Source organism: Letharia columbiana (genome assembly GCF_014066305.1).
Source record: "Letharia columbiana isolate WasteWater2 chromosome Unknown Sc0000023_s0, whole genome shotgun sequence".
Lineage (NCBI taxonomy): Eukaryota > Fungi > Ascomycota > Lecanoromycetes > Lecanorales > Parmeliaceae > Letharia > Letharia columbiana.
The window spans coordinates 282096-309169 of record NW_023501064.1 but is presented as its reverse complement, the minus strand read 5'-3'; the positions used below and the strand labels follow the sequence as shown (position 1 = coordinate 309169).

Here is a 27074-nt window from a genome sequence, read left to right as displayed (position 1 = left end):
GGATCCGACTTCTAGAAGTAACGTTGATATTTTGAATCCCAGACGGGGTGTAACAGGACCCAATCGACTTTTTCTGCCTTGTTTAAGAATATCTATTCGCAGTTCAGAAAGGCCCAAGGGAGGGGTATGCCGAATGAGCTTGCGATATGATTGGCCCCGAAGCGAGGCACGAGTGTAGGGCTGGCCATAGGTACCCCGGCTAGCCGTGAGTCTGAATTACTGAGACTTATCTATTCGCTTCAACACCACAAGCTGCGTAATCGAAGGCACGATATTGGAAGTGACCTTAAGATCGCTCTTGATGCTGATGCTAGTCCGCACAAGCTATCGAGCTAGACCGTGCTCCTGACCGTACGATAAAAATGCCATAGACAAAGCGACGCCCAATGCAGCAAAATTAACTCTAACACGGACTATGAGCATAGGCCAGCAACGCTCTTCCCGTGAGCGCACTCCATCTTTCTCCAACACTACTCATTCCCCAACAAAGGCTCTCTCTCACGGTCTTCGTAGTCCAAGTCGTCGTCCAGCCTCCGCCATATGAGTTCTTTGCCGAAGATCTGTATCGCGTCAATAGGGTTTCCGCAAAGGGGAGCGCCAACTACTCCTACCGGTGGAAGTGAGATAGCGAGGGCTGCTGCGAGGAGCAGCATCGCGATCGCAACAGCAAAGATCCATTGAAGGGCGAGAATCCTGATACCATGTTGATGTATTGCGAGGGCTAATGAAGAGCGGTTAGCCTAATGCGTGCGTGCTGTGAAGGCTGACAGTCAAACGCACATGCCGAGAGGATGGCCAACTCGAAGCCAATAGTATGATCCTTAAAGGCGCCCATGAAAAAGATGCCATAGAGCAGAATAGACCAAATAGCCACGTTTGCTAGAATCCTGGCAGCGAGACTTTGAGCGCCAACCATCGCAGCTCCATTCGACAAAACGGCGACAAAATTCCAAGCAAGTGGACCGGTGACGACAGGTATGTGGATGAAAGGTTGGGTTCGGAGATGCCGGAAGTAGAGCGACGTCAAGTTGAACGAGTTCATAACGAGCATCAATTCGCCGATCCAGAAGAGGGAGTGCACCCACAGAAGGATAAATGCGGACGTGAGAAGATTGTGTACGATGAAGTGAGAGCCGACATTCGCGGCGACCTTGACTAGCTCGGCGTCGAAGGTGAAAAGGCAGTATAGGTAGCCGAGTTGTAGCATGAGGAGTAATAGCCTGGGTCTGCATCAGCTCGCTATACTTGGGAAAGTTGCAGTATCCAAAGAGGGGTTCACCAGTATATGGAGGTAGTCTCAGCGTTGAGCGAGAACGGAGTAGGATGTGCCTTGTTCTGGTCCCAGATAGTCTCACCATTCGCCGGAGCCTTAACGTTGAACAGAATGCTAACGACGAATACGAGAAGCCAGGTGAACAAGGTCAAAAATCTGAAGACGATGATCGCTCGCTTGTCGTGCTTATCGCGTTTGGCGAATGGATTCACTTGGACCACGCACGACAGTCAGCTTCTAGAATATAAGCAATTGGTGTAGTGGGATATCGAACTCGTTTGGACGCGTTCCATGGATTTAGGGGTATCGAAGGTCATCGTTCGTTGCGAACAGGTTGAGCCAGTGAACGTCGACAGCCTCGGGTTGCCGTGATGAGAGGCAATTCGGTGGGTGAGGTTCACTTGCCCGAGAGCAACAAGCGAATGGCAAATTCTGAGGAGTTAAGGATGGTCAATTAGGAGTGATCAAGACTACCGCAAGGTTGGCAGAGGAAGTGAGGAGAAGATGTGAGCCTGACGGCACATGTTCTGGAAGCGCTTGCTTTCCATGGTCGCCATTGGTGGAAAGCGCGATGGAAAATGAGAAAAGACAGCGAACCGCTAAGAGCGTTGTCGAACACGGATACGGCACCCGCTATTGTCCTCTCAGTCGCAACAGAAGTCAATAGGCATATTGCTCTCACTAGAATATTGTACAAATCTGTACAAGGCCTTTAATCAAATTTGGCAAATGCTAACTCATAGGCCAACGCCAGCGTCATTCTTGCGTGTTGCAACATATGATCTGTTTACGAATGGTCAGTATAAGTGGGCATACGGAGTGCCTGACATTCCGTACCAAAGTTGAGGAACTCTATCTTGTCTTGCGATGTGTGAATCTTGTTATCGCTGTACTTGAAATCCGATTCAATAACGAAAGCGGAGGGATAGCCAGCCTTCGACGCGGATGCATGATCAGAGCATGCATAGCCACATTTGGTGAGAATATAGGGTATCGAGCAATACTGGCCCGCGATTAGCAGGTAGCAGCTCAATTAGCTCACATCAACGGTGACATACCTGTGTAATGATTTTCTTGATAAATTCGGTGAGATCTGGGTTAACAAAGTCTGTAATCACACCAACACTTTCGGGTTCTCCTGCTTCAATCGTCTTGTGAGTGTAGCCGGTCATATCCTGTTGCAACATTGCTTTGACGTCTCTACCTTCCTTTTCGTAAGCAGAGAAGATAGCCTGACTCCCAAGTAGTCCGCCCTCTTCGGCGGAGTACCAATGGAATTCCACAGTATTGGATGCATTTCCTTTGATGATCGCTTCAGACTCTAACAGAACCCTCAGAGCCTCGAGAATGGTGACAGTGCCGCTGCCATCGTCGTCTGCGCCAGGAGCAGAAAGTATTGAGGGCAGGAAGAGGTTGATGCTATCTTGATGTGCGCCGATCACCACGGTTTTATCGCTCTTCCCAGGTATTGTAGCAATGACGCTGTTTTGCCCCCAAGAATGTTCGAAAGTCTCCACACGGGCGCCATATTCTGCAGCTCCAGAGTTTTGGATGGTCTGGTTGACTTTGCTGTACAGCCAAGCGGAGGACTCCGCACCATAGGGAGACCGATAATATCGGGTATGGAAGGATGTAAACTTCTCCAAGTTCTTGTGCATATTCTTTTGCTTTAGCTCTTTCAACAACGGCACCAAGCTGTCGTTGTATGCTGGTTTGTTTGGGAACTGGACAGTGACATCTCTTTTAACATTTAATCCGAGGTCACGAGTTTCTGTTACATCCATAAAATTAACACCAGCCTGTATGCAAGACATGTTAGCATCCTCTGTATGCCATAGCCAGAGGCCTGTTCTCCTATGGCGGATGACAGCTACATACTCGTTTTAGTGCCCACTTCTCGTCTTCTGCGATCCATCTTCTTTCTCCTGGGCCTAATTCAACGAGGTACAGATCTTGATTGTCATTGCCGAGGACAGCCTGGTCGGGTTTAGTAATGGATAAAGCGACGGCTGCTGTCGAAAGTCCGACAACGGCGAGTGAACAAATTCTCATTTCGATTGTAGATGTGGTTATGGAATCTGGTCGATTAAGAAGAGATGGACAATATGGGCTGATTCCCAGCTTCTTATTCAGGCATCTGATGAGGTCGTCATCTGATAGCTAAAGCGGAATGCCCTCCGCCGCCGGATAGCGTCATATTTCTTGGCGTCCACTAGTCCTTCTTCCACCTGATGACTCGAAGACTTGTGACTGTGTCCGTATATAGACAGATTGGTTTGCCAGGGAATTCTTTTTTATCTGTCTACCTACGTGTGGAACAGACATATAATCTCTGCTCTCCCTATCACTGACCAGAAAGCGCCCCTTCGACGTACGGAACTTCGGCAGAATGGCAATCTATCCCAACGCCAATGCCTACGCGCAGAACAGTGGTCTCAATAATACTTCGCCGCCTCATCCCATCAATATTGAAGCATGGACCGAGGAGGCCACGCAGTCACTCAGTGCAGTCTCGCTGGTCTCCCCAGGCCTTGTCCCTGATGCAAGCGTATCTATTGCCATTGACCTCGAGGAGCCGACCCATCGCAAGCAAAGCGAAATCGCTGGGACTGCTCGTCGTGCAGACGACGCTTCGTCCGCCTATCGCCCACGCCGTGAGCCTCTTCGGCGCGACAGCCTAAAACGTCGTGAGGCACTCCTCAAAGGCAAGGAAGGAAGCCGTCGCCGTACACGCTGGGAGAATGGTTCGTATCATACTTAGTCGCTATGATACGGAATCTCGATATTGACGATCTTCGGCTTGCGTAGATCGTCTGTTGAATAACCCATGGGCGCAACCCCCACTACCGAGCGATTGGGAAGTTCACCCAACATATCCCAAACATGCCGTTCCTTATTACCTTGCGCCGCTCTGGGACCTGGACATGACCGTACGAGCCGGCGCTGAGAATAAGAAGAAGCGCGAGACTGCCCGTAAGCAGGCCCAGGGAGAAAACGAGAGCGCTGGCAAGATCCCAAGAGAGCTTCGCGAGAAGCTCAAGAGAGCCAAGGCTGCTAAGGGCTTGTTGAAGGATCTTGAAGAGCAAATTCGCTTCTTTGTAAAGAATTGGGAAGACCAGAAGAAGGATGTTAGCGAGCATGAGCTGGATTCTGAAGACGAAGAAATTGTATTCGTCGGCCGAAACGGGCAAATGAACGATATACCTTCGTCTCCGAAGACCAGCTTAGATGAAAGTGACGCTGAGAGAGACCAGCGGCTGGTCTTCGACAGCTTGGCAAACGACCAGGGAGCGAGCTTTGGGTATGTGGCTTGCTATTTTCTGCCATCGACAAACCGGGGAACTGACATGGTTTAGGCGCTGGCTGGTCCATTCCATTGCATCTTACTACGGCCTCCACACCTGGTCCATTACTGTTGGCGATCCGGCGAGGCGTGAGGCGTATGTTGGAATACCACCGCAGCAAACCAGAGGCAAACCTGCATCTCCAGTGCTAAGGCCTCGTCCTCTATGGAATATGGTCTAATTAGGCCGCGTGCTGCGCTTCAGAGTCTCGAACCATGTTGTCTTGTATTTGTCTATGCATGGAAGCTCGATTCTAAATGTTTCGTCTTAATCTATATCTAGAGCCTTTAATAACAGCCTGCAGCAGGCCATTTCAGATAGAGTATCCATGCAACATAGCTTTAGGGAAGAGCAATTTCTGAAGTACCTAGTAAACTATCTGCTTTACTGTCTATTATGGACTTCGACTATTGAAATTAGTCGGCTTTGGTGGAGAGACACGCTAGTACGCGTCATACGCGACGGACTTCGCCAGATCCAGTGCACCTTCACTTCAAAGAGCCGCTTCGAAGCATTCTAGAACCGATTGCAGTTTTAGCTACAATGACAGAGACAGAAAGAGGCACACTGTCCAACGGATATGACCTGTCCCAACCGCATGAGGAACACCAATACCTTGACCTGATCCGGAACATCCTTGAGGACGGCGAGCATCGCCCGGACAGGTATTCTCAGCGCTTTCCATGTTCCCAATTGTGTCCTATGCTCACCCTCGCAAAGAACAGGAACAGGTACTCTTTCCCTCTTTGCACCTCCAGCCCTCCGCTTCTCCCTCTCGCGGCCCTCACCAGATCCCTCATCACACCCGATCCCGGTACTGCCACTTCTGACCACCAAACGGGTCTTCCTCCGCGCCGTCATTGCGGAACTCCTCTGGTTCATTACCGGCTCCACTTCGTCCTTGCCTCTCTCTGAAGCCGGTATAAAGATCTGGGACGGCAATGGCAGCCGCGAGTACCTCGATAGCGTTGGCCTTTCTCACAGAGAAGTAGGAGATCTGGGACCTGTCTATGGTTTCCAATGGCGGCATTTTGGCGCAGAGTATGTGGATGCGAAGACAGATTACATGGGCAAGGGAGTGGATCAGTTAGCAGAGGTCATTGAAAAGTTGAAGAATAAGCCGTATGATCGAAGGATAATACTGAGTGCGTGGAATCCTGCGGATCTGGGGAAGATGGCATTGCCGCCTTGTCATATGTTTGCACAATTCTACGTTTCATTCCCAAAAGCCTCGAAGTCTGGTGTGCAGGCAAACGGCGACCACGCGGAGTCGGCAGCGCGTGCCAATGGCAACAGGGTGCTTAAACCTCGAGGCGTTCTTTCCTGCCAGCTGTACCAACGTTCATGCGATATGGGACTCGGTGTCCCTTTCAACATCGCCTCTTACGCTTTGTTAACACACATGCTTGCAGATGTATGCGACTTGAATCCCGGAACCTTCATTCATACGATGGGAGACGCCCATGTATATCTGGATCACGTGGATGCCTTGAAGGTACAGCTAGAGAGAATACCAAGGGATTTCCCAGATCTTAAGGTTTTGGATCACCATGAAGGAAGTATTGATGGGTGGAAGGCGGAGGATTTTGAGATAAAGGGGTATAAGCCGCATGCGAGTATTCCCATGAAGATGAGTGTTTGATGTAGATGAGAAAAAATGTGATTCAAAGTCAAAGACGCATTTTCATGAGCTGTGTTCATGTATGAACATTGACCGAACCCCCGCGAACTATCTCATATGCCTCAAATCTACCATCCTACCAACGCCATCGCTATGCGCATGTATCAAACACCAGATTGTGTCATCAGTCGGTCTCCGCAGGGCCCACCCCACGCAGCAGAACGACCGTATTTCCATTCACGCAAACATCCCCAGTCTTCTCTCCAAACTCCAGCAGTCGTCCATGCTCCACATGGAATACCCTCAATCGTTCCTCCTCTCCGCCTCCTCTGTTATTTACATTCTCCACTTGTAGGCTTTTCGCCGCGGCATCTAACACCCTGCCCACACTCCAGTCCTTACTGTACCAGTATTCGCCCTTCGGCAATTTGCTGCTTGTCGTGTTCGCTTCAGCTTCAACATACAGATATATTCTCTTATCCATCGGCACTTTCGCATCACCTTTTGCCGTCCGCTTCAACGCGTTCACTGCTATGATTCGACTAGCTGCGGTCGACGGTTTGGGCTTCGGTAGAACAGCCGCTTGCTTTTCCTTTCCCCAGACTCGTAATCGACCGAAAGCTGCCTTTGCTTTTTCAGCTTGTGTGGGACCGCTCGAGGGTCGCGCACCGATGGGTATAAGTTTGGAACAACTGTGATCTTCCTTCAAGCGGTGTTTGAGACAGTATTGCCGGTTACAAGTCGGACAGCCAACGCCAACGGAATTGAGTGTATTGATATAGGTCTTACAGCTTGGATGCGAACACTGCGAAGCAGTCAAGAGGGTCGGCTTGCCCGGAATAGCACTATTTGTAGTTGAAGAAAGCGCAGCAGCTTTCCGCCTTGCGGCCGCCCACTCGCCGGCGCGAGGGCATTTGTGAGCTGTTTCAGTGCGATGGTTGAGGCAGTAGGTGCCTTTACAGGATTCGCAGCGGAAAGGGAGGAAATCGAGTTGGTTGCAGTAGGTGTACTGACAGTGGGCACCGATCGCTTCGAGATCTTTGTCCATGGTGGTGAAGGTTTGGGACTCGAGAGGTGCTGGGGAGGTAGAAGAGGACTCCATGATGAGTTGCTGAACAGGTTTGTTTGATTTGATTCTGGTTGGTCTTTGCCGCCGTGTAGGCAGCGTAGCTTGGTCAGCTCCTTGCCATGGGTTAATGGGTGGGTGTTTTGATAATAGCTTCCAGAAGTTACCAGAATGCCAAGATGTGTGACATAAGGTAGGGCTGAAAATCCCATAAAAAGCAGTACTTACAATTAGCAGCCCAAAATTAGATTTATAATCTAACCCGATCGAAAAATTTTTTTTTTATTTACCAGGGGGAACCCCCTAAACCCCCTAACCCTCCGGGGGCTCCGAGGGCCTCCGGCCAGCTCGATAAATCTTTAGTTTTATATATCTTTACGAATACTTTATCAAATTTCGTCTCCGCATTATTGAAAGCGATATTAACTCTATAACTCTAAAAATTTACTTTATTATCATTTATTACGTAACGTAAAGAATTAAATAGAATAAATCAATAAAGTGATTTCAAGGTTCAGCCTTATGGCTTCCCTTTGGACGTACCCGGTTAGATAAAATGAAGAAATAAGGTGGTTTTAACAAAACGGAAATCGAGGATATGATTGGTCACTAGCTACACCCATTCTCGTTTTCAAGTCTTGAGCATTGAAAAGCAAGCTTCAAATTAGCACTTTTTACTAAGGTATTGTTAAGTTACCGCCATTGATCCTCAACGACTACTACAAGATTTCCTGCTCTGGATCCCTTACATATCTAGTGATTATCATGCAAGCACGCAAGTGTCTGAATTTATGTGCATGGAGCTGAAATCTTGTGTCCTATCTGGACCGTTGCACTGCTCCTTGTTTTCGTGTTGAGCTGCTGTCGTTGCTAAGTCTCTCTGGAAATGCAACAACATCTGCTGGACATAACATGGCTGTGATCCTGAGCCGAAAGACACTTTTTGTCTTCGATTTTGCGTTCCGCATTGGACTCAACAAGCTAACATCACTGCTATTCTTGTGCCTCGGAGTGCATAAGGGTGGAGATTATCTAAACCATAATGGCACCTAAACCATTCCCTTTCCCTATTAGCATTGGGATCGATGTGTGTCGAGTCAACCGCATCGCAGCTATTCTACGTCACGAGCAGACGCGAAATCGTTGGGCTCGAAAGATCTTTACCCGTCTGGAGTGGCCAGCTCTATGCAGAAGATTGCAGCGCGTTGAGAAAGCGATAGGAGAGCCAGTTGGACAAGCTGATGCAGCGATTGATCCAAAGCTGGACAACGAGAATCAGGCGATCGACAGTAATTACGACAACGCCATTTGGATGCTGCCCCGATTATCTGGATATTCATCGACTTTTGAGGACGAACATTCGTATTGGTCGGCTATTGCCGATGAGAGGTCTGCTCTGGGAGGCTTGGCGCGCCATCTTGCTGGAAGGTCAGATTGTCTTTGAGGAGCTGGATCTGGAGATTGCCTCCTTACTGACAATGCGTTGCATCGATAGGTGGGCGGCAAAAGAAGCGGCGATCAAAGCCCATCGTCATCGTCAGCTTTACATGCAGAACATTTCAATCGTAAGACCAATTCTACCGCCTGGCTCATTTTCCGGTGCAAGTACGAGTACGGTTACGGATGGAGCTCAGAAGTTGATCGCGCTCATCGACCCTCCCAGTGATAATATTGAAATGATTAGGCGTGTAGCGACATTACGAGGGTTGAGAGGCTTTGGTCTTCAAAATCATGGGCTTCACAAAGGGTCTTTGATGAGCAAAGTCGAGCTTCACAAGGATGTGCAGGATTCAAAGGATGGAAAGGTGCACAGAGGGGTGCATTACTACAGGCGATCTCGAGTCAAAGAGTCTGATAGGCAAGTCGCCGAGATTAACATCAGTCATGACGGCGATTATGCTGTCGCAATGTGCATGGCTTTCGATCCACCAGGGACAACGATCCGCGAGAAGACCATTGTTGACCAGGGAGAGGGACTTCCCCTGCATGAGCCGCAATGGGGTGATGAAGGATGGGTTGATTTGGTCAAACCAGGACTTGAAGGGGGCTCATTTGGACTGAAGAAGGAACCGGCGTCGGACATGCCATTAGGTAATCTGTTGGATGAGCTTGAATCACCACCAGATCCAGACGCGTTCAAGAAGACATTCAAAGAAGTCTTCGAGAACACCAACGTCCCTCCTCTACTATGATGCAACAAGCAAGCTCCGAGAAACAACAGCTCTAGATTGTGGCCGCGAGCTACAGTCAAAGCGTACCATTCGGACCAGCTGTCTTCCCAAAACTCTCGCTTGGTTCGCAGGCACCTCAAAGGCAATTCTCTTTTACCAATTTGAGGCTTCAAAAGCCCAGGAGACAGGGCCGAGTCGAATTCATTTTGCATGAACCTACACTGCCCTTCGATACTAGATGATCGGGCATATGCATGCAGATGCGTACCAACCTACAAATCTTGCGTAGCATAGTGAAGGTCGGAGGAATGGAACAGTAGGGAAGGTTTTGAATGAAAGCTCAACATGTATACCAAATAAAAGAGCAGCGTAAGGCGTACAGAGTAAATTTGTGCGAGGATCGTATAGGAAGATAACAAACAAACTTTCCATGTTGACCTCCGCAAACTTTGAGGTATATAAATGTAATGATGGTAATTTTGGAAGTGATTCTAGCATGCGTGAGCAGATGGTGTTTTCTGCGAGATCAAAGCGCCGTCATCGATATTCAAATTTAGGGAATATATAGAACATTAAGAAATTTTCAATCTCCATGACCTGGCATCTCGCTCTCAATAAAAGGCATGTTCAAGGGGGGTTGGCGCAATGGTAGCGCGTGTCTCTCCTACCAAAGGTTTGATACAAAGACAAGGTTGAGGTCGGTAATGATGTACATCCCTTTTGATTTCACGACCTATACTAACGTTATTCCAGGGTTCGAGTCCCTTGCTCCTCGCATTTTTGGAGTTTTTTTTTAACACGTTTCCTACTAGCCTTGATCAATGATTTGTTCTACTGTATAAGGTGAATGAATCACTTTCTCTAGGCGAAGGAAAACACCTCTCCGGCATTGCGAAACTTCACCTAAACTTAAGCATTGGATCATTAAATCCTTAATCTCTATCAGCTAGTGTGTGATCTGCTTGCTTGCTCTATCTTAAAGGTTCACATCCATCTGAACAATAGACAGCAAATCTGGTTTTCTCACAAAGTCCCTATGCCTTTCTCTCACCATTCTCACTCTGGTCAATTCTGCGGTCACGCGGAGAACACATTGGAAGAGGTTGTCCAGACAGCGATCAGCAAGCAGATGGATCTCTACGCTTTGACCGAGCACATGCCGAGAGAAGAGGAGGACCTCTACCCCGAAGAGGTAACCGGATCCTCTGCATTAAAATGCTCTCGGGCTTACAAGGTCCTGCCAGATCACATCATCACATACGGCCGCAACGCTTGCTAAGCAGTTTGACGATTACTTCCATGAAGCCCAACGGCTTCAAAAAGCGTACGCTCCAGCGATTAAGCTCTTGATCGGCATGGAGGTCGACTGGATACGGCCTACATCTCTAGAGGTGATCCAGGGCCTTCTTAGCAAGTATCCTTGTGACCTTTTCATTGGATCTGTGCACCACGTGCATAACACCCCCATCGACTATGATAGAAAGATGTATATCGAGGCCCGCGAACGGTCAGGTGGTACCGATGAAAAGCTGGCCGAGGATTACTTTGACCTACAGTATGAGATGCTTAAGGCTCTGGAGCCCCCTGTTGTCGGCCACTTTGACTTGATTCGATTACTCAGTGATGACCCGGAAGCGAGCTTCGTGCAATGGACAGGTGTCTGGCAGAAGATACTCAGAAACCTTGACTTCATTATTGACTATGGAGGCCTTGTTGAGCTCAACTCAGCAGGCTTGAGAAAAGGCATGAGCGAGCCATATCCTAAGGCGGAGATTTGCAAGGTGGGTATCAATCATCTACATCTAACGACTTTAGTTACTAAATAGGCCCATAGAAATTCTTTGCCAGGGGTGGTGCCTTTACGTTGTCTGACGATAGCCATGGGATCAAACAAGTCGGCACAAACTATGGCCGATGTCTAAGTTTTGCTGAGAAGACGGGCATAACCAGCGTTCATTTCCTTGAAAAGGGTGCCGCCACCAAGGACAGCCGGTTTCCAGGGATCTCTACCAATGCCGTTAGCTTAATAGAGCTCAAAAAGCATCCAAGTTTCTCCTACCTCGAGGGATTTTGATATTTTCTCGAAACCTGTCAAGCTCATGGATTTAGCGGACTTCTGCTTTAGCGACCGATGGATGCAGGGCCTCGTAAAGAGCCCAAACGGCACGCGGAGGATCGCCCGATCCTGTTTTAATCATGACCAGGATCAGGTACCCGCCATTGGCGGTTGATCAAGTCATCCACCCACTCACGTCTCGGGAACCCCACAGTTCATGTCTGTCGCGGCAGGCTGGATGCATGCTTGACAGACGTCAATTCTCGAGTGACATGTGCAGACAAGATCCAGAGCGATAAGACAAGCAAAACTTTCATCAGTTCGCAGTAGCGTGGGGGAATGGGGCAAGTCAGACTGCATTGCATGCGGGCATGTTAGAGTGTGCCAGCACATCTATCGGCACCTGCAGATGCAGAGACGATGTCTGCGAGGGACGAGATGAATATCTAAATAGAACCTGCCATTTTGAAGCGGATTGCGACCAGGGGGGCGAATGGCAGCGGAAGGATGGAGGTGCAGATGGCTTGCATGAGCAGTAGTATGGTTCTAGAAGGTGGGAAAAGTCAATGCGAAACCTGGGCGATCATCGATGTCCGCAAGATGCACACTGCACAGCACGACGACCAGCAGTAATGCCTCTGATTGAACGCTTGCCAACTTTCCAGACCCATTGCAGTTCCCCATGTGTCAAGGAGCAGTATGCACGCGACGACCGTTGTTCATGCAATCTATCACTCACGTGGAACCTTGTGCGAAGAGAAGCATGAGCTGAAGAATGTGGGGCGGTGAGCAGCGCGGATGGAAGAGGCTGTCGATCATCCCAGCATAGGCAGAAGCAGGTTCGGTCGGGATCTTGACATGCCGGTGGCGATGTCGGATATTGTGTAGTTCGACGTCTTTGTGCATACTGCAATCTTTTAGACCATAATGCCTGGTTTTTTTTTCTCTTTTTTCTCTTCTTTTTTTTTCTGTTTATTATAACTGTTTGTTGTTTCAATGTCAAACTGCCTTGATGCCCAACAACGGGCTAGCACATCTTTTTGCCACGGAGCATAGGTAGCTCGTCGATAGAGCAGGTAGAGCAGGTAGGTAGGCCAAAGCAAAGAGCTAAGGTACTTACTTCACCTATTATTCGTGAGGCAATTAAGTAATCTAAACCGTCTTCAGCATGAAGCTCGTCTAGTACAATAAACCAAGTGGGATGCTCCGGATGCAGACCCTTCAGCTAAACAACCCTTCGCTCACACTTCTCACCACTCTCTTTGCTCTCCGACTTTACAACCTTGCCTTCATCTCATCATAGTTTCCATCACCCATGCTCTTGGGCGTCAAGACGAGTATTCCCAGCTGGCTCAAGACGTTAACCATAGGCTTATATTAATGCCACGAGTGCTACCACAACCAAGCCTTTTTCCAAGTGCCGAAAGCATTGGTGGCATTGCGCAGTTGTGTGATTCACCGCAGCGCAACAACAACTCCTCAGCTCGTCATTCGACCATCTTCTATCTCAGAACGTGGAGTGTGATGCTTGAAGTTTGAAGCTTGAAGCTTGGAGCTTTGGAATTCGCTCCTTGAGAAAGGTCCGGCTTTCTCTTCCTCTTCATTCTACCTAGAAAGGGAAGCTCCGAAGCTTCACAGCACCTCTCCCTTGCCCTTTTCTTTCTTTCCCTTTGCCTTTTTCCCCACTCTTTCCCTCTTTTGCCTTCACCAACTTGGAAGTCAAAAAGACATTCCACACCATTCTCCTAGTCAATCCCACCGTCATATAAGTACTTGCCAACACCGGCCTCAAAACCCTTCCACAATCCCACCCCTACATCACTCTATAAACTCTCACTTCTCAACTCCAAACTCCCAACTGCCAACTCCTAACCTCCAACTTCCAACTTCCAACTGACTGCACTCTCACTCCATCTCCACTCTTACACACGCAACCTTCCGAGCAACCTCAACCAGCTCCACGAGCACAATGGGTGTCACTAGGAAAATTGTCACCAAGGGCAACGGCACCGATAGACCCAAGAAGGGGGATACCGTCACCATCGAGTACACTGGCAACCTCTACGACGAGGCCAAGGGCTCCAAGAATGATTTCCGAGGCAAGCAGTAAGTCCCTGCCACACACTCCGGCCCCTCCCTCCATGACCAGTCTTGTTGAGAATTACGCTAATCAGCGCTGTTCAACTTCTAGGTTCGACTCGTCCAAAGGCCGGGGACCCTTCAAGACCGAGATTGGCATTGGCAAGGTCATCAAAGGTACATGGCACCTTGAATGTAGACAAGAGAAGAGTCGTTGGTTGACACATCCAAGGCTGGGATGAGGGTGTGACGGAGATGTCCCTGGGAGAGAAGTCCATCTTGACAATATCAGGGTACGAGCATGCATCTCAGGGCACAAAGGCCAATAGTCTCCATGTGCTGCAAGACACGCTGTGCCAGATGGCTAATGCTATCAAAAACTACAGTGACTATGCCTATGGTGACCGGTAAGCCTACGCACTCTCTGACTGGGTCGCCAATCCAAACTTCTTATACCCGTGGACCCAAGCCTCAATATGTCATCGACAACAACACCCCTGCGGCATGAGCTGACTTGAATTCTCCGCAGTGGATTCCCTGGCCTCATCCCACCGAACGCCAGCTTGGTCTTGTAAGTCGAAGTTACTGTCTACTTTCCGCTCTATATTGAGGCTCTGCGTTGCTCCCCTACGACGTCATGACTACCTCTGTACATTCCATGTGACTAGAAGTCATCTTCATTGGCTATCCTAGATGGCGGTACATGCATCAGCAATCCTGTCGCACGGGAGGCTAACCAATCATTTCCACGATCTAGTGAGGTGGAACTCAAAGCTGTCAACGACAAGAAGGCCTAGATAACTCCAGAACTGCTGCGACCGCCATCGGCACATCCATTTCCCAATCGGAGCTGCATGAGGCATAGACCAGTCAATCTAGACCGTGTTGCTTGGCTTGGTGCGAGACACGAAAGAGACCATTGCTTTCACGATTTCCGTCGCATGATGAGAATGCTCTGATAAACAGATCAACCTACACTATATATTAAACATCGATCCTACTAGCTTAACTAGCCCGTTTCCTTTGAATTGCATGTGCCGTCGCTTTTGACGATCAGGGAACCACCAGCATTCGCTCCTTCCTATCTGATAACTTTCGCGGAAACCCCCCCTCTCCTCCCCCGCCAGATCTTTCCCGGAGCAATCATTCGCCCTCAACACTCCGTACCCACACGAGAGCAAATCCCCACGTAATCCCACGTCTCCGACACTCCCAACCACCTCCTCTTCCACCAACCGCCCCTCCCCTCTCAAAGTCCGACCCTTCACCTCCGGCGCCGCTTCATCCCCCCCTCCCACAATATCCCTCGAAGCCATTCTCTCTCCCTCTCTCTCGCAACACCGGTACACATTGATTGGCACTTGGCCCCTTTCCCAAAAAAAAACCCCCCCCCAAATCAAACTCGGAACCGCAGGTCAAGCTTCTCCACCCAGACACGCTCCGAACCCACCAAAGCTTTCCGCCCAGGTCTCAATTCCCCCTCTCCCCCCCGGGGAGCCAAAACGCGTGGTTCCCGAACAGCGCCGCCGGCGGGAGGAATCGGTGACTGGGCTTGCGAAAGAAGAACGATCCATTTGTCCGGTAGGAATGAGATTTCCGTAGACGGTTTGTTGGTTTGTTGGTTTGTTTGTTTGCATCTGGCAGTGTTTTTCTTTCTCCCTTTGGGGGAGAAATGGGGGAGATGTGCACATCGTATCGTCACGGTGGGGTGCGTGTGCGCAGGGCAAGGAAAGGAAAGGAAGGAAGAAAGAAAGAAAGAGAGAAAGGAAGAAAGAAAGAAAGAAAGAAGGGTGTGTGTGGAAGGGTGCGGGTGCGGGTGCATGCATCCGACACCGGTCCGTCGTCGTCGTGTCGTCGTCGGACGGACGAGGTGGATGTAGCATCCGGTCAGGCATGTGGAGGTAGCTGAGATCGAACCCTTCCCGCTCGCTGTCATTCTTCCCCCCAATTTTTGTCCTTAGGTGAACGCCAAAGCCACAGAACGGCATCGTGAGCCCCGCTTGTTGACCGAGAGCGAAGTGGGGATGAGTTCATCTCGAGTCCTCGTCAGCAAGGTGAAAAAGACATGTTTTTGAGTGAAACTTCTTGGATTAGGCTATCCTACTGCTAAATATCGACAATGGACCTCTCCAAACCCAAGCCTCCTTCTCGCTTTTTCATTCAGTCGCCTCTTCCAGTGTGACAGTTGGGGGAAAAAAAAAGAATGGTGACGTTTCGAAAACGTAAAATATACACAGGGGGTATTTTGCCCTCCTCGAGCTGCCGTCTCTCATGCACTCCGCTCCCACTCAGAAAATTCTATCCAATCCGAAACGCTTGGGGAATAAGTAGGTAATAAAGCACTCGAAATAATGAAGATCTAGGTCATCCACTCCGTCGTAGACCCCTATGACCTGGTGTGAAGAAGATTGCTATAACGTAAGGAGGCTGGGATGGAAAGGGCGGTGATGCGTAATGGTCGTCTCAGACAGGTCCGTCTGTACATGCGACAAGATGCATGGCCCATGCCATGCCAAAATTCCTCCCACAGGAATCATGTTAATAGCGTACATATAACACAGGCCCCACCGGCTTTTCTCAGTTCCAGCCCAGACTGTTCTCCGCCATGACTGGCGCACTGATCTGATGCCTGCTGCTCCCACTCCTGCCACTCCCTCTGCTTCCAGCTCTGCCGTCATTATCGTAATAGGGACTCGCGCTCCTCTCCCCCATGGCTCCACTCATCAGCGCCGCACCGGCGCCTGCGTCGGGCCCAGCGTGCGAAAGCACTGGCGAGCTGAACATGCTTGGTGACCGCGTGTGTGATTGTCTCCTCTTCTTGTATCGCCTGGCGACGAAGAACATGGCTGCACCGTAAGCTGCTGCACCGCAAGCGACACCGACGCCGATGCCCACGGAGGATGCTCTGACGTGTTCTGAGTTGCCAATGTCACCACCAATGGGAGCACCAGCGTTCTTTGCGGAGCTGGTCTCCGTTGGTATATTGCCGAAGGGTGCGGATGCACCGTCGGTTGCATTGCTGCCGATGATGGGTATTGCGCTATCGATCATGGAGAGGAGGAATGCCGTGCTATTGTCAGGGTTGTGGTAGAACCTGGAGGCCGATGTGGAGACCAGAAGTGCAAGATTGTCCACGAGACCATCAGGGACAAAGGCTATAGCTAGGGTAGTGAAATAACCAACGTCCTCGTATGTGTCCCAAGCTCGCAGACTTTGCATGGTTATCTGCGTAATGTCGATTTCGAGACCATAGCAAATGCCCAAGGGGACGTAATGGAACATCTGCTCCGACGATATAGGGTGATTGTACACGAATAGGTAGTTGAGCGGAAATCGGAAGGCAATATTGATTAATCTTGTGTTAGGAGGTTGCGAGCCAGGGCCACCATTTTGGTACAGAATTAGAGGGACGTTGGAAGGAAGGCTGGAAGGTCCGAAAGATTGGCCTTGAGTCGCAGACGGCATCGAGGATGGTCCGTGAATGATGTTCGTGGGAACAGATTGTGTAGTCGAGGTATCATAACCAACTGGTGACTGGGTATAGGGTCCTTTACCGGAAAACTCTTGATGTGGAGGAATGACGGGCATCGCAGTCGATCCTGGAGGAGCAGCGTTCTGAGTAGCACCAGCGGCAGCTGCAGCTGCGCTTTCTACTGCGTTACTCGCAGCAACTGGACCAGTCTCATTGGGCCCAGGTGACTGTGCAGAAGCTTCATTACCTGTAGCGACTGGCACAATTTGACCATTGGACACTGTAGAACCTGTGCCAGCTGCCGCCGAAATAGGCACAACGTTTCCATTGGATTGCGTTGAGTATCCGGCAATCCCAGACTCCGGCGTTGCTGATTGAGGCGTAGGGGTTGGAGTTCCAGGGATTACTCCTCCATACGAAGCAGTCATCGGCCCTGGTGCTGTGTTCTGAGGATTTTGATGCATAACCCCTGATGGTAGTGCCAATCCTCCAGAACTTTGGCCTAGAGGTTCTCCAGACGCGTGTGGTGATCCTGTTCCAAACGGCGATCCTGTTTCGCCCACTGGTGACCCTGTGGCAATTGGTGATCCTGTTCCGCCCGCGGGCGAACTTATTGCTACTGGTGATCCTGTGACACCGACTGGTGACCCAGTTTCGCCAGCTAAAGAGCCTGTTGCTCCAATTGGTGATGCTGTTCCGCCCACTGGAGAGCCTGTTGCTCCAATTGGTGATACCGTTCCGCCAACTGGTGATGCTGTTCCGCCAATTGGTGATGCTGTTCCGCCCACTGGAGAGGCTGTTCCTGTTCCGCCAACTGGTGATGCTGTTCCGCCCACTGGAGAGGCTGTTGCTCCAACTGGTGATGCTGTTCCGCCCACTGGTGATGCTGTTCCGCCCACTGGAGAGGCTGTTCCGCCCACTGGAGAGGCTGTTCCGCCCACTGGAGAGGCTGTTCCGCCCACTGGAGAGGCTGTTCCGCCCACTGGTGAGGCTGTTCCGCCCACTGGAGAGGCTGTTGCTCCAACTGGTGATGCTGTTCCGCCCACTGGAGAGGCTGTTCCGCCCACTGGAGAGGCTGTTCCGCCCACTGGATGAGGCTGTTCCGCCTACTGGAGAGGCTGTTCCGCCCACTGGAGAGGCTGTTCCGCCCACTGGAGAGCCTGTTGCTCCAACTGGTGATGCTGTTCCGCCAATTGGTGATGCTGTTCCGCCAATTGGTGATGCTGTTCCGCCCACTGGAGAGCCTGTTCCGCCCACTGGAGAGGCTGTTCCGCCCACTGGAGAGGCTGTTCCGCCAATTGATAATGCTGTTCCGCCCACTGGAGAGGCTGTTCCGCCCACTGGAGAGGCTGTTGCCCCAACTGGTGATGCTGTTCCAATTGGGGAACCTGTCGCACCTGCTGTATTTGGGGGGACCCCTCCAGCCGTATTTGAGCCTTCTGGAATCACCAGCGAAGCTGATTCTGGTGAGCCCGCGAGCGAGACCTGGTGTTCTGGGTTCTGTATAGAAGCTGGAAGTGCGCCCAGGACAGACGCTGCTGCTGTCAGGGCTGGGTTGAATACCAACGGAGGATTTCCCGAAACAGTTGCCAATGGATTTTCAATTGAAGCTGGAACGGCATTCAACTTTGATGCAGCTGCTGTCAACTCTGGATTTACAACAGAAGCTGCTTCCGTCGCTCCTGCATTCAGGTTTGGGCTTGAATTTTGGTCTCCGCCCGGAGAGGAAACGGAAGCTGGTAGAGTTTCCAGAGGTGTCGCAGTGTCCTTCGCTGCTCCAGTGATCTGCGCTGTGCCTGGCACAACTGCACCATCAGCTAGCGTCGTTTGAGGCGGTGATCCCCCAACCTGAGAAATGGCATGAATTGGATTGGGTTGGAGCGCCAGCGACGCCGAAGTACCTAAGATTGCACCATTCTGCGAGGTTGGTCCTGCTCCCGATCCGGGGGTTGGTGTAGGCTGAGTATCCCCTGAACCATATGTTCCTGTAACCGGAACAGCCACAGACTGCGGAGCGAAGGGTGAAGACGCTGGCTGGGCGGCATTTGTAGTTACTGCACCTGCTTCACTGGTATTTGGCGCGGAGGTTCCGGAGGTGGCTTCCCCACCAGGAGGCGAGTGATCGCCATTGTCCTTGGAGGTCTTGATGGTCTCTCCAGGCACAGCTGCCAACGAACCCCCTGCTGAAGTAGCCGCGGGAGGGATTCCATCGGTAGTCGTAGTCTCAGTTTGGTCGTTTACATTAGACTTGATCGTCGTCCCAGCAGGAGGAAGAACCGCTGAAGAACCCGCTCCTGCAGTAGTCACAGGAGGGCTTTCAGGGCTTCCAGTAGCCGTAGCAGCAAGTACAGTTGACGGTGAACCCGCAATTGAGGTAGTTGCAAGTGGGGTTCCGGCGCCTTCAGATGATAAGCTCGATTGAGGCGCATCGATTCCTTGAGTGTTCGTCTGCTGCCCAGTGCTGGGTGGCATCTGCGAGCCTAAAGTACTCGCAGCTTGTGGGTTTTCATGCGAACTCGGCAAAGCAGCACTGGAGGGAGATGCACTGGTCTCGGGCTGTGCGGTGGAACCCAGCTGGGAGGAGGTCACGCTAGTCCCAGGCTGCTGGACTATGGATGAATGGGTTGCTTGCGGCAAACCCTCATCCCCAGTGAGTTGATCCGAATTACTTGCGCTCGATGAGGGCGGGGACTGGCTCGACGTAGTGGATCCATGAGAGTCGCCTCCTGGAACGACGCTGCTTTGTGTTGTTGCTCCCTCGCCGTCGTTTGGACTCGATGACGGTAACGGTACCGATGAGACAGGCGAATCTGTTGTAGATGGGTGAACAGCCAAGAGTGCCTCGCGATCATTCTCATGGTCTCCAGCCAAAGACAGCGGTATATCTGAAGATAATTGTCCATTGTCAGATGATGTGACACCGGGTGTAGTCGTAATGGTTGGAGTGGCTGAAGTAGGCGTTGCATCTGCCGTAAGGTCTTGAGAGGACGACGAAGTAAGGGCATCGAGCAAGGCTTCGAGGTCAGAAGTTGAAGCTTCGCGAGGAGTATCATCTCTCCACGTTGTCGTATTGGTAAAAACGAACCGCTTGATCTCCTTCTTCAAAAATCGAGGCCTTTCCAAGTCTTCCCGTGGCTGCGCAGGTGCAGCGGCAGCGAAACATGTAGCGGAGTCAAGTGTAGATAGCAATGCCAGAGATGCCGCAAATATTACTGAAGATCTTCGAAACATGATGGAGGAATAGATCTTTATTAATAGAATAGATTGGTGATGTAGATGATGTTGACGCCTTCAGCCTCATCAGATGTTGTATTCATCGGCGTAAGACTAGCACTTACTGTCAGGAAGAAGATAAACGAGTGAACTTGACAAGTCAAGGTTGAAAAGATCGTGGCTGCGATATGAGTGTCAGTGAACGAAGCTTGGTGCCAGTAGAGTCGTGGTGCAAGCACTCCAGTCTGGCCGGTACGGACAGTGGTAAACTTACTTCTAAAAGAGTGTAAAGGGCACAAGGGCCCAGAAGAAGAAAGGAGGAGCTTGATGCCTGTGTCCCTTCGCAGGCCTTCGATGTTGACCCCTTCTTTGGATTCTTGAGAAAGACTGGAGTATCTTTGCGAACGAAGTATTCCACAGACCAAGGGGCGTCGGCAGCAGTCAGAAATGCCCGCGACCTTCACCTCGTTCTTTGTTGACCAATCCTATCTATAGCCACATGTTCGGATTTCCAACAAAGCGTTCCCTCTCTTTATTCCAACGTTATCCCCACCACGTTCCAGAACACGCCGAATCCTAGGTGATTTTGGAGAGGATCGTTGTTATTGGAGAGTCGTGAGGCCGTGTTGAAGAGAGTTGAGTTGATTGCGATGTAAAAGATTTGACGGTCGTCTGCCACCACGTACCCAACTTCCACCGGTATCCTATCACAACCCTCGATCTCAGGATTGTCGCGACGGATGGAAAAGGTCAAACGAATGTATGAAGATGCAGCATTTAAAGAGCGTGGAGGACTGTCAGAAGCGTCGGGCGGAAAGGGTAATGGAGATTTGAATTCTGGCAATGGGACGGATGTCTTTGGCTCCTCTATTCGTCGGCGTTCCTCCACGACCAGGAGATGGAATTGTCTGTGCTCGGAGTCGCTTGCACGTCTGCTGTCGGTCAGTAGTAGTAGGAGGAGGAGGAGGAGGAGGGAGGAAGGCGATGAAATTGATTGTCGTTGCGTCTTTGGAGTTGGGAGATTGAATGGAAGGGTAAGGTAAGGTAAGGTAGTCTAGGGGGAAGTTCCCGCTAATTACTTTTGCCAAGAGGGAATGAAATCAAAACTGCAACATGGCCCAAATGGAAGGTAAAGTAAAGTAAGCTAGGGCTGTTTAGGGAATAGTCTAAAATTCCTGTGGCTTAGATCGTTGTAACTTGTAAGGGTCCTCTAGAGTAAGTCCTTTGGTAAAATTCTATCTATGGAACTAACTAATCCCTTCTGCGCCTATTCCCTCAGAATACCGTAAAGTACTTTACGGAGTAGGTGTTCCAACAACAACAATATTGCGGACAGCGATGACAAGCTAAAGTACACACGTCTACGGTGAAGGTGTCGTCGATCTCCCTTTGACGGTGACTTGGTTACTTGGTTACTTGTACTTGTTCGATGGGTACATGTAAAGTACCTTATAGTCGTAGCGGTATTCAACGCCTTGACTGATGAGTGACAAGGTACCTAACGTAATAATCCGCTCACTTTGGCGGGTGTCCTGAAGAGATTTAAGTGGACCGCTGGGACGAAGAGACTAGCGGCAGGTACAAGGCTTAAAGTACCCTTACTTTTATGCACTTCGAACGGCGTAGCCCTGCCTCATTGGTTCACTGCCCGAGAATGGCGCAAGAAAACACACGTGTGCGTCGCAATAAGCATCTGGGGTTGAAGCTCTACCCGCAAATGCCAATTATCTAGGTAAGTTATCATGAGGATGCTGCGAACGATGCACTGAATAATGGCTCCATGAGACCGTTGCAAGAGTAATAAGAAAACTGGGGTGGGACCGTGCCGAAATTTGGTGAAAGAGTCCGTCCGAGGGAGAGACAGAGAGAGAAGAGCTCATTTCACTTTAATCTGGGGCGTAGCAGCTAACACGAGGCCACAATACGTTGCTGCATCCAACGGTCAAAGGTTTGCTGACTGTAGGAAAGGGTGAGTCTGCGTCCATGTCCTCCTGTGCGTCTGCTGGAAAAAGGAGCAAGCACCCACGCTCATCCGGCAGTAATCCCCAATCAAAAGTGCTTCGGGTCCCCAAAGCTTGGAGATGTACCCCGTACATCACCTATCAACCGTTCGGAACACTGCGCTGCAGCTGCATTGCTTTTGCAGGCTGTGCGCATACTACTGACTGCTGAAGAATGAATAGCCGACGGGTTGGGGACAGCGGCTTTTCCATTGCTGACTGGACTCATCCAAGCCTCGAAGGAATCTGCGAGGGACGAGGCAGCATCGACCTGAACCCGTCCCTAGAGTTGGTAGGATTCATGAGGCTGGAAATCTTCCGAGGTTGAAACAATTGGAAGTCTAGTTCGAACCGTGGTCCGACCAAATTGCCCTTCCTGTTTCCTGCTCCACATCTACAAAAAGAAACGCGCGCCCACCCTTTCTTTTCCGTGTTCTTGCAGTTCATGTCGGCTGCGAATTCTACTGAAGCCCGGAAGGACCCAACACCAACAGCGGGACTACCCTGCTAGAACAAAGGTGAAATGATGACTACGATCACCACTCCTAATTCCATTCATCAAATTAAGGTGCACAGGTCGTCTCTTTGATACGAGAAACATTTGTTGGCAAGCCTCGGTTCTCGAAACCAGAATGCCAAGTGGACAAGCATATTCCTGCAACGAGGAAAGACAATCAGACAGTCTTTGATACTCACTCTCGTGCTTGCAACAAACTATTCTTGCCACTTCGCGGGGACACTAAGCTACAATTCTGTAACAAAAAAAAAAGGCCCGTTGTTTTTTAGTCAAGCATAGCATAGATGCTCCTTAGTGACTGTATTACTGCTTGAAGGAAAGAAATGACAGGCGCTCCTTTTCTTTTGGCTTTGTATAAGTCAAGAGAGCAGGCCTGATGCGTTATTCGATGCAAGTGACCTTCATTGATGCTACGAAATGATGAGCCGAGAGTACGTTGTTGTCATTCGAAATTGCTGCACTGCACGTGAGAAAAAAAGCATTTGCTCCGCGATCTCTGCTCATACCCTAGTGACGACGTGATCCAAACGTGCCTGTTTATCCATCAATATTCACAGAGCGCCGTCCTGACTCCATTCTCTCTGTGCTCCATGACCTCCTCCCAATTCTCATCACCAGCTATGCATCATCTCAGATGCCACACCCACGCAGTAGCAGCATGCTGCAGTAAAGGCACCGGCCATGAACATACGGTTCATAGTCTTACGACGTCGGACTGCGGCTCGCTTGCTCTTCTTCGGCTTGACGCTGTGGTCTACCCATCTCCCCGGCCGAGATCCTGAGAACACTGTCTCCTGCCTACGCACTTTGTCACTCGACGTGTGGCTTGGTGATGCTGATGAAGTAGACTGCTGCCTCTGGGCTTCCTCGAAGGGCTGCTCCTTGTTTTTGATACCGTCCACTGCTGTCTTACGGGCTTGCTCCTCTTCCCTCTCAATCTTCTCCACAGCCTGCTTCTCGGCTTCTTTAACTTTCTGCTGATCCGCCTTCTTGATCTCTGCTAACTCTTGTGGAGCAACCTCTTTCTTGAACACAAGGATGTTGCTGGTACCGGAGACAGGCTCATATCCTTTGTCTCTAAGAGACATGACATGAGGAAGAAACTTGCCGGGATTACTCACACGATTAAGCGCGTCCAGGGGTAGTAGCGATTGCTCCTTTGAAAACGGTGCGAGCATGGTAGCCTCGGCAGATTTGACCTTTTGAGTAGCTGAGTCGTAGGCGAGGATGCAATAAGTGTTCAGCTTTTTAGCTTCCCGAATTTCAAGGTTGGTAGACTTTGTTGCTGTCATCGAAAGCGGACGGTTGATCGTGGGTTCCTTCGAGTCGGCCGCGGCGATTGCTTCAACGGAGCCCTGACCGATGGTGCCGCCAGCTCCGACTCGGGCTAGTTGTCCTGAAGTCCTCACAATTTGTGTGACGCTCTCCTCGAACGCACTGGGCGTTTCGAACACACTGGTGTTTTGGTCGCTGGGACCCAAAGCTTGCTTTGTTTGACAGCGGTATTCATGGATATTAGACTGAGCCTCACGCAGCTGACCAAATAACTTCTGAATAATCTTCAACGCATCTGAAATTTGAAGTTTGTCTAGGCCTCGTGCGGGTTTTATTATGCTTGCGGCACTCGAAGCAAGCTGAGCATGTAGAGCGGCATTCCCAGATGAAGCGATGGATTGACCAGATGGTTCTGGCAGAGGACTTGAAAGGACGTGAGGCTGGCGATGTTTCGTGTCAATGGTCCCGTAAGTATCTTCGTAGATACCCCTGACTTCACGAATCAAAGCTCTGTCCGTTGCGAGTTTCTGAAGCTTAGCGTCCATTTCAACGTCCTTTGCATCCATGGCATGTGGTGCTTTTCGCTTGTACCATCGATCTCTACCTGCAAATTCATGAACATTGCTTGCCATATCGCCCTCGCCTTGAAGGAAGCTTTGTAGCCGACGAGGAGCTGGCTTTTCGCCATCATCGTTTCCCATGCCCTTAGCGAAAGCGGTCTTGGCCGTATTGGTACTTCCATGGCCACTACGCATCTCCATTGCCTCCATAGCTACCTTTTGAGTCTTTATTTCTTCTTCGTGGATCTCTCGGGCCTTCTTCGCGACTTTCTGAGCCTTCACCACCTCCTCCTCTTTCTTCGCAGCTTTCTCTTTCACCCTTCGGGTTTCTTGAAGCCACTGCTGTCGCAGAGAGTCGTAGTCTGCTTTCATGGCATCCAGCTTGGCTTTAAAGGGCACAATCTGAGCCTTCAGCTTGCTGGCTTTGTCTCTGGCCTCAGCTTGCGCCTCAGAAGCTACCGCATTCGATGATTCAGAGACAGGCTCATCCCTGGACACTGGCTTCGAATTTGGTGCCTGGTCGACATAAACAGGATCAGAGGCCCTCACATCTGAGAGTTCGTTTACCCCTACGGCAGACGTGCCTTTCGAAACTTCTTGGTCGCTGAGCTCTGCATCCTGCAGTGTTCCTTTCAACCAGGAGGCAAAACGGAGCTCTGTTGCTGTGCTCTTCTCTGCAGGACGAGCCTCTCTCTTTTGCACAAGCTTGTTGCTTTCAGCTTCTCCGGCTAACAGACTCCCGTTGTCTAGAGAACGGCTCTCATAGTTCTTCTCCAATTTCTGCCGTCGTGCTTGCTTATCGACGTCAGTCTCTTTGAGTGAGTTACCGCGGAGTCCTGCCGAAGCTCTCACATCACTTGGTCGAAGCAGGTCAACATCATCGGTCTTGTTCTCCTTGGGCTTGTATTGCAATTGTGGGCGGTCGTTGTTTTCCTTTTCATTGGTGCCTTTGCTCCTCAAATGCCGGTCTAGAGCACTCTCGATCTTCGTAGCCGTGATGTTCGATTTGACACCATGACTTTTTAATATTGGTTGAGCATCAACTTTAGGCTCTTGAAAATTGCCGAAGCCTTCCTGCGCAAGCCATCCATTCCCATTATGTGGCTTAAGAGGAGGAGTGTCTTTGCTTGGCGGGTACGAATTTGATAAAGATTGCGCGTGTTCTACCATGATAAAGGGACGGTCCAAAAGGGTTGGGGAGACAAAATTCCAGCGTTTGAAAAACATTTCGGAGGCTTTTTCTACATCCTTGACTTGAGGCTTTATATGCCCAACCGATGACACTTGAGAGGCAGACGTCTTCAAAACTTTCCGATTTGTGATTGGGTCAATGTCGTATTCCTGATGATGTTCCTGACTAGGCATCGTCTCGCTCGTTGACTGTCTTCCACAAATGTCCTTATTCTCAGAGATCTTCGTGCTACTGGACCTTGATTTCGAAGGCCATTCCTCTGGGGTCTTTTCATTCTTTGATACGGAGCCTTCCTTGAGAGTACTAGGAGACGGGTTCCGGGCTACTTTGGGCTCAGAAGTTTCGCCACTGAAGTTCAGCCAACTCTTGCCAAATAAGGCTGTATATGGATCGTGCTCTACTTTCCTTATAAAGTCTTCGTATTGTCTCGATTTTTGCTTTTCCCACCTGGTATACCAATCTCCTTCTTCTTCACTTGCCTCGGCCTTGTTCTTTGAGCTAGAGAGTGTCTCGGGCTTCTTTCCCCAAGAGCTCGAGAATCGCCATTCTTGTATGGAGGCATACCTCGGAAGGTATCGGCGAAGATGGCGATTACCCCAGAAAGTGCTCCGGTAGAGTTGCTTATGAGTCACGTCTTTCCCGGCAAAATCTTGAGTGCTGAATCCTTTGCATACCTTGCCTGAACGGCTCGTGATGTTTTTGTGCTCCGAGCCCCATGAGAATTGGCGATGAAAGGAGGAGAAGAAGGAGGAGGATGATCCGGTCCTTACTTGGCTCAATAGGATGATTCTTGTTGTCGAAACTTGCACGCTTCGAGGCTCAAGAGCCTTGCGTGATGAAAGCATGATGTTGGCAAACTATAAGGTCATATTATAGCGTGGTTATCTTGTCAGAAGAGGTGTAAGAGTCTGGGAAGCCTGGCTGATAAGACTGCCTTGGCTTCCTTTCTCTGCCACAGCCTCAGCTCACGAATGTGCAGTGACTCCAAGAAAGAGCTTCGAGACAACCCAAGGTCAACCCTGTAGATTGCGGGGTTAAAACCAGACCCGCTTTATAACTACATGTAGCTATCTGATTAGGGCTTCTCTCTTGGGCTTGGCTATCAATTACAAAATGTCCCCACCATGAAAAGTCTATTCTCATCAAGTTGACGGAAAAGAAGAAGAAGAACAACCCGAGAGGAAATACTACAAGTGAGAAAGTGAGTTGAGTGTATTTTCCCAGCCTCATGGTTC

General features: G+C 50.2%; 9 protein-coding genes and 1 non-coding gene across 10 annotated transcripts; 6 read left to right on the top strand and 4 right to left on the bottom strand.

The window, feature by feature from the left end:
• Window positions 1-470: 470 nt before the first annotated feature.
• Window positions 471-3325, bottom strand: HO173_007192 (uncharacterized protein; the record flags this gene model as incomplete). Its single annotated transcript, XM_037309096.1, has 7 exons — window positions 471-560; window positions 612-721; window positions 781-1220; window positions 1280-1484; window positions 2111-2276; window positions 2332-3072; window positions 3152-3325. 7 exons carry the CDS (start codon window positions 3323-3325, stop codon window positions 471-473), a joined length of 1926 nt encoding a protein of 641 aa, XP_037163957.1.
• Window positions 3326-3662: 337 nt separating this feature from the next.
• On the top strand, window positions 3663-4798 carry HO173_007191 (uncharacterized protein; the record flags this gene model as incomplete). The annotated part of the gene is made up of 3 exons (XM_037309095.1): window positions 3663-4017; window positions 4082-4574; window positions 4630-4798. 3 exons carry the CDS (start codon window positions 3663-3665, stop codon window positions 4796-4798), a joined length of 1017 nt encoding a protein of 338 aa, XP_037163956.1.
• Window positions 4799-5160: 362 nt separating this feature from the next.
• On the top strand, window positions 5161-6259 carry HO173_007190 (uncharacterized protein; the record flags this gene model as incomplete). Its single annotated transcript, XM_037309094.1, has 2 exons — window positions 5161-5282; window positions 5338-6259. The coding sequence occupies 2 exons, from the start codon at window positions 5161-5163 to the stop codon at window positions 6257-6259; spliced, it is 1044 nt and encodes a 347-aa protein (XP_037163955.1).
• Window positions 6260-6422: 163 nt separating this feature from the next.
• HO173_007189 (uncharacterized protein) lies at window positions 6423-7340 on the bottom strand (the record flags this gene model as incomplete). Its single annotated transcript, XM_037309093.1, has 1 exon — window positions 6423-7340. The coding sequence occupies one exon, from the start codon at window positions 7338-7340 to the stop codon at window positions 6423-6425; it is 918 nt and encodes a 305-aa protein (XP_037163954.1).
• Window positions 7341-8346: 1006 nt separating this feature from the next.
• Window positions 8347-9496, top strand: HO173_007188 (uncharacterized protein; the record flags this gene model as incomplete). The annotated part of the gene is made up of 2 exons (XM_037309092.1): window positions 8347-8732; window positions 8800-9496. 2 exons carry the CDS (start codon window positions 8347-8349, stop codon window positions 9494-9496), a joined length of 1083 nt encoding a protein of 360 aa, XP_037163953.1.
• A 610-nt stretch (window positions 9497-10106) lies between these two features.
• Window positions 10107-10250, top strand: HO173_007187. The gene has a single exon. It is a non-coding gene; the product is annotated as a tRNA-Arg (tRNA).
• Window positions 10251-10511: 261 nt separating this feature from the next.
• HO173_007186 (uncharacterized protein) lies at window positions 10512-11549 on the top strand (the record flags this gene model as incomplete). The annotated part of the gene is made up of 3 exons (XM_037309091.1): window positions 10512-10667; window positions 10720-11256; window positions 11310-11549. The coding sequence occupies 3 exons, from the start codon at window positions 10512-10514 to the stop codon at window positions 11547-11549; spliced, it is 933 nt and encodes a 310-aa protein (XP_037163952.1).
• Window positions 11550-13500: 1951 nt separating this feature from the next.
• Window positions 13501-14407, top strand: HO173_007185 (uncharacterized protein; the record flags this gene model as incomplete). Its single annotated transcript, XM_037309090.1, has 6 exons — window positions 13501-13637; window positions 13723-13787; window positions 13843-13903; window positions 13997-14017; window positions 14140-14181; window positions 14368-14407. 6 exons carry the CDS (start codon window positions 13501-13503, stop codon window positions 14405-14407), a joined length of 366 nt encoding a protein of 121 aa, XP_037163951.1.
• A 1780-nt stretch (window positions 14408-16187) lies between these two features.
• On the bottom strand, window positions 16188-20313 carry HO173_007184 (uncharacterized protein; the record flags this gene model as incomplete). The annotated part of the gene is made up of 2 exons (XM_037309089.1): window positions 16188-18052; window positions 18108-20313. The coding sequence occupies 2 exons, from the start codon at window positions 20311-20313 to the stop codon at window positions 16188-16190; spliced, it is 4071 nt and encodes a 1356-aa protein (XP_037163950.1).
• Window positions 20314-23423: 3110 nt separating this feature from the next.
• On the bottom strand, window positions 23424-26684 carry HO173_007183 (uncharacterized protein; the record flags this gene model as incomplete). Its single annotated transcript, XM_037309088.1, has 1 exon — window positions 23424-26684. One exon carries the CDS (start codon window positions 26682-26684, stop codon window positions 23424-23426), a length of 3261 nt encoding a protein of 1086 aa, XP_037163949.1.
• Window positions 26685-27074: the final 390 nt, after the last annotated feature.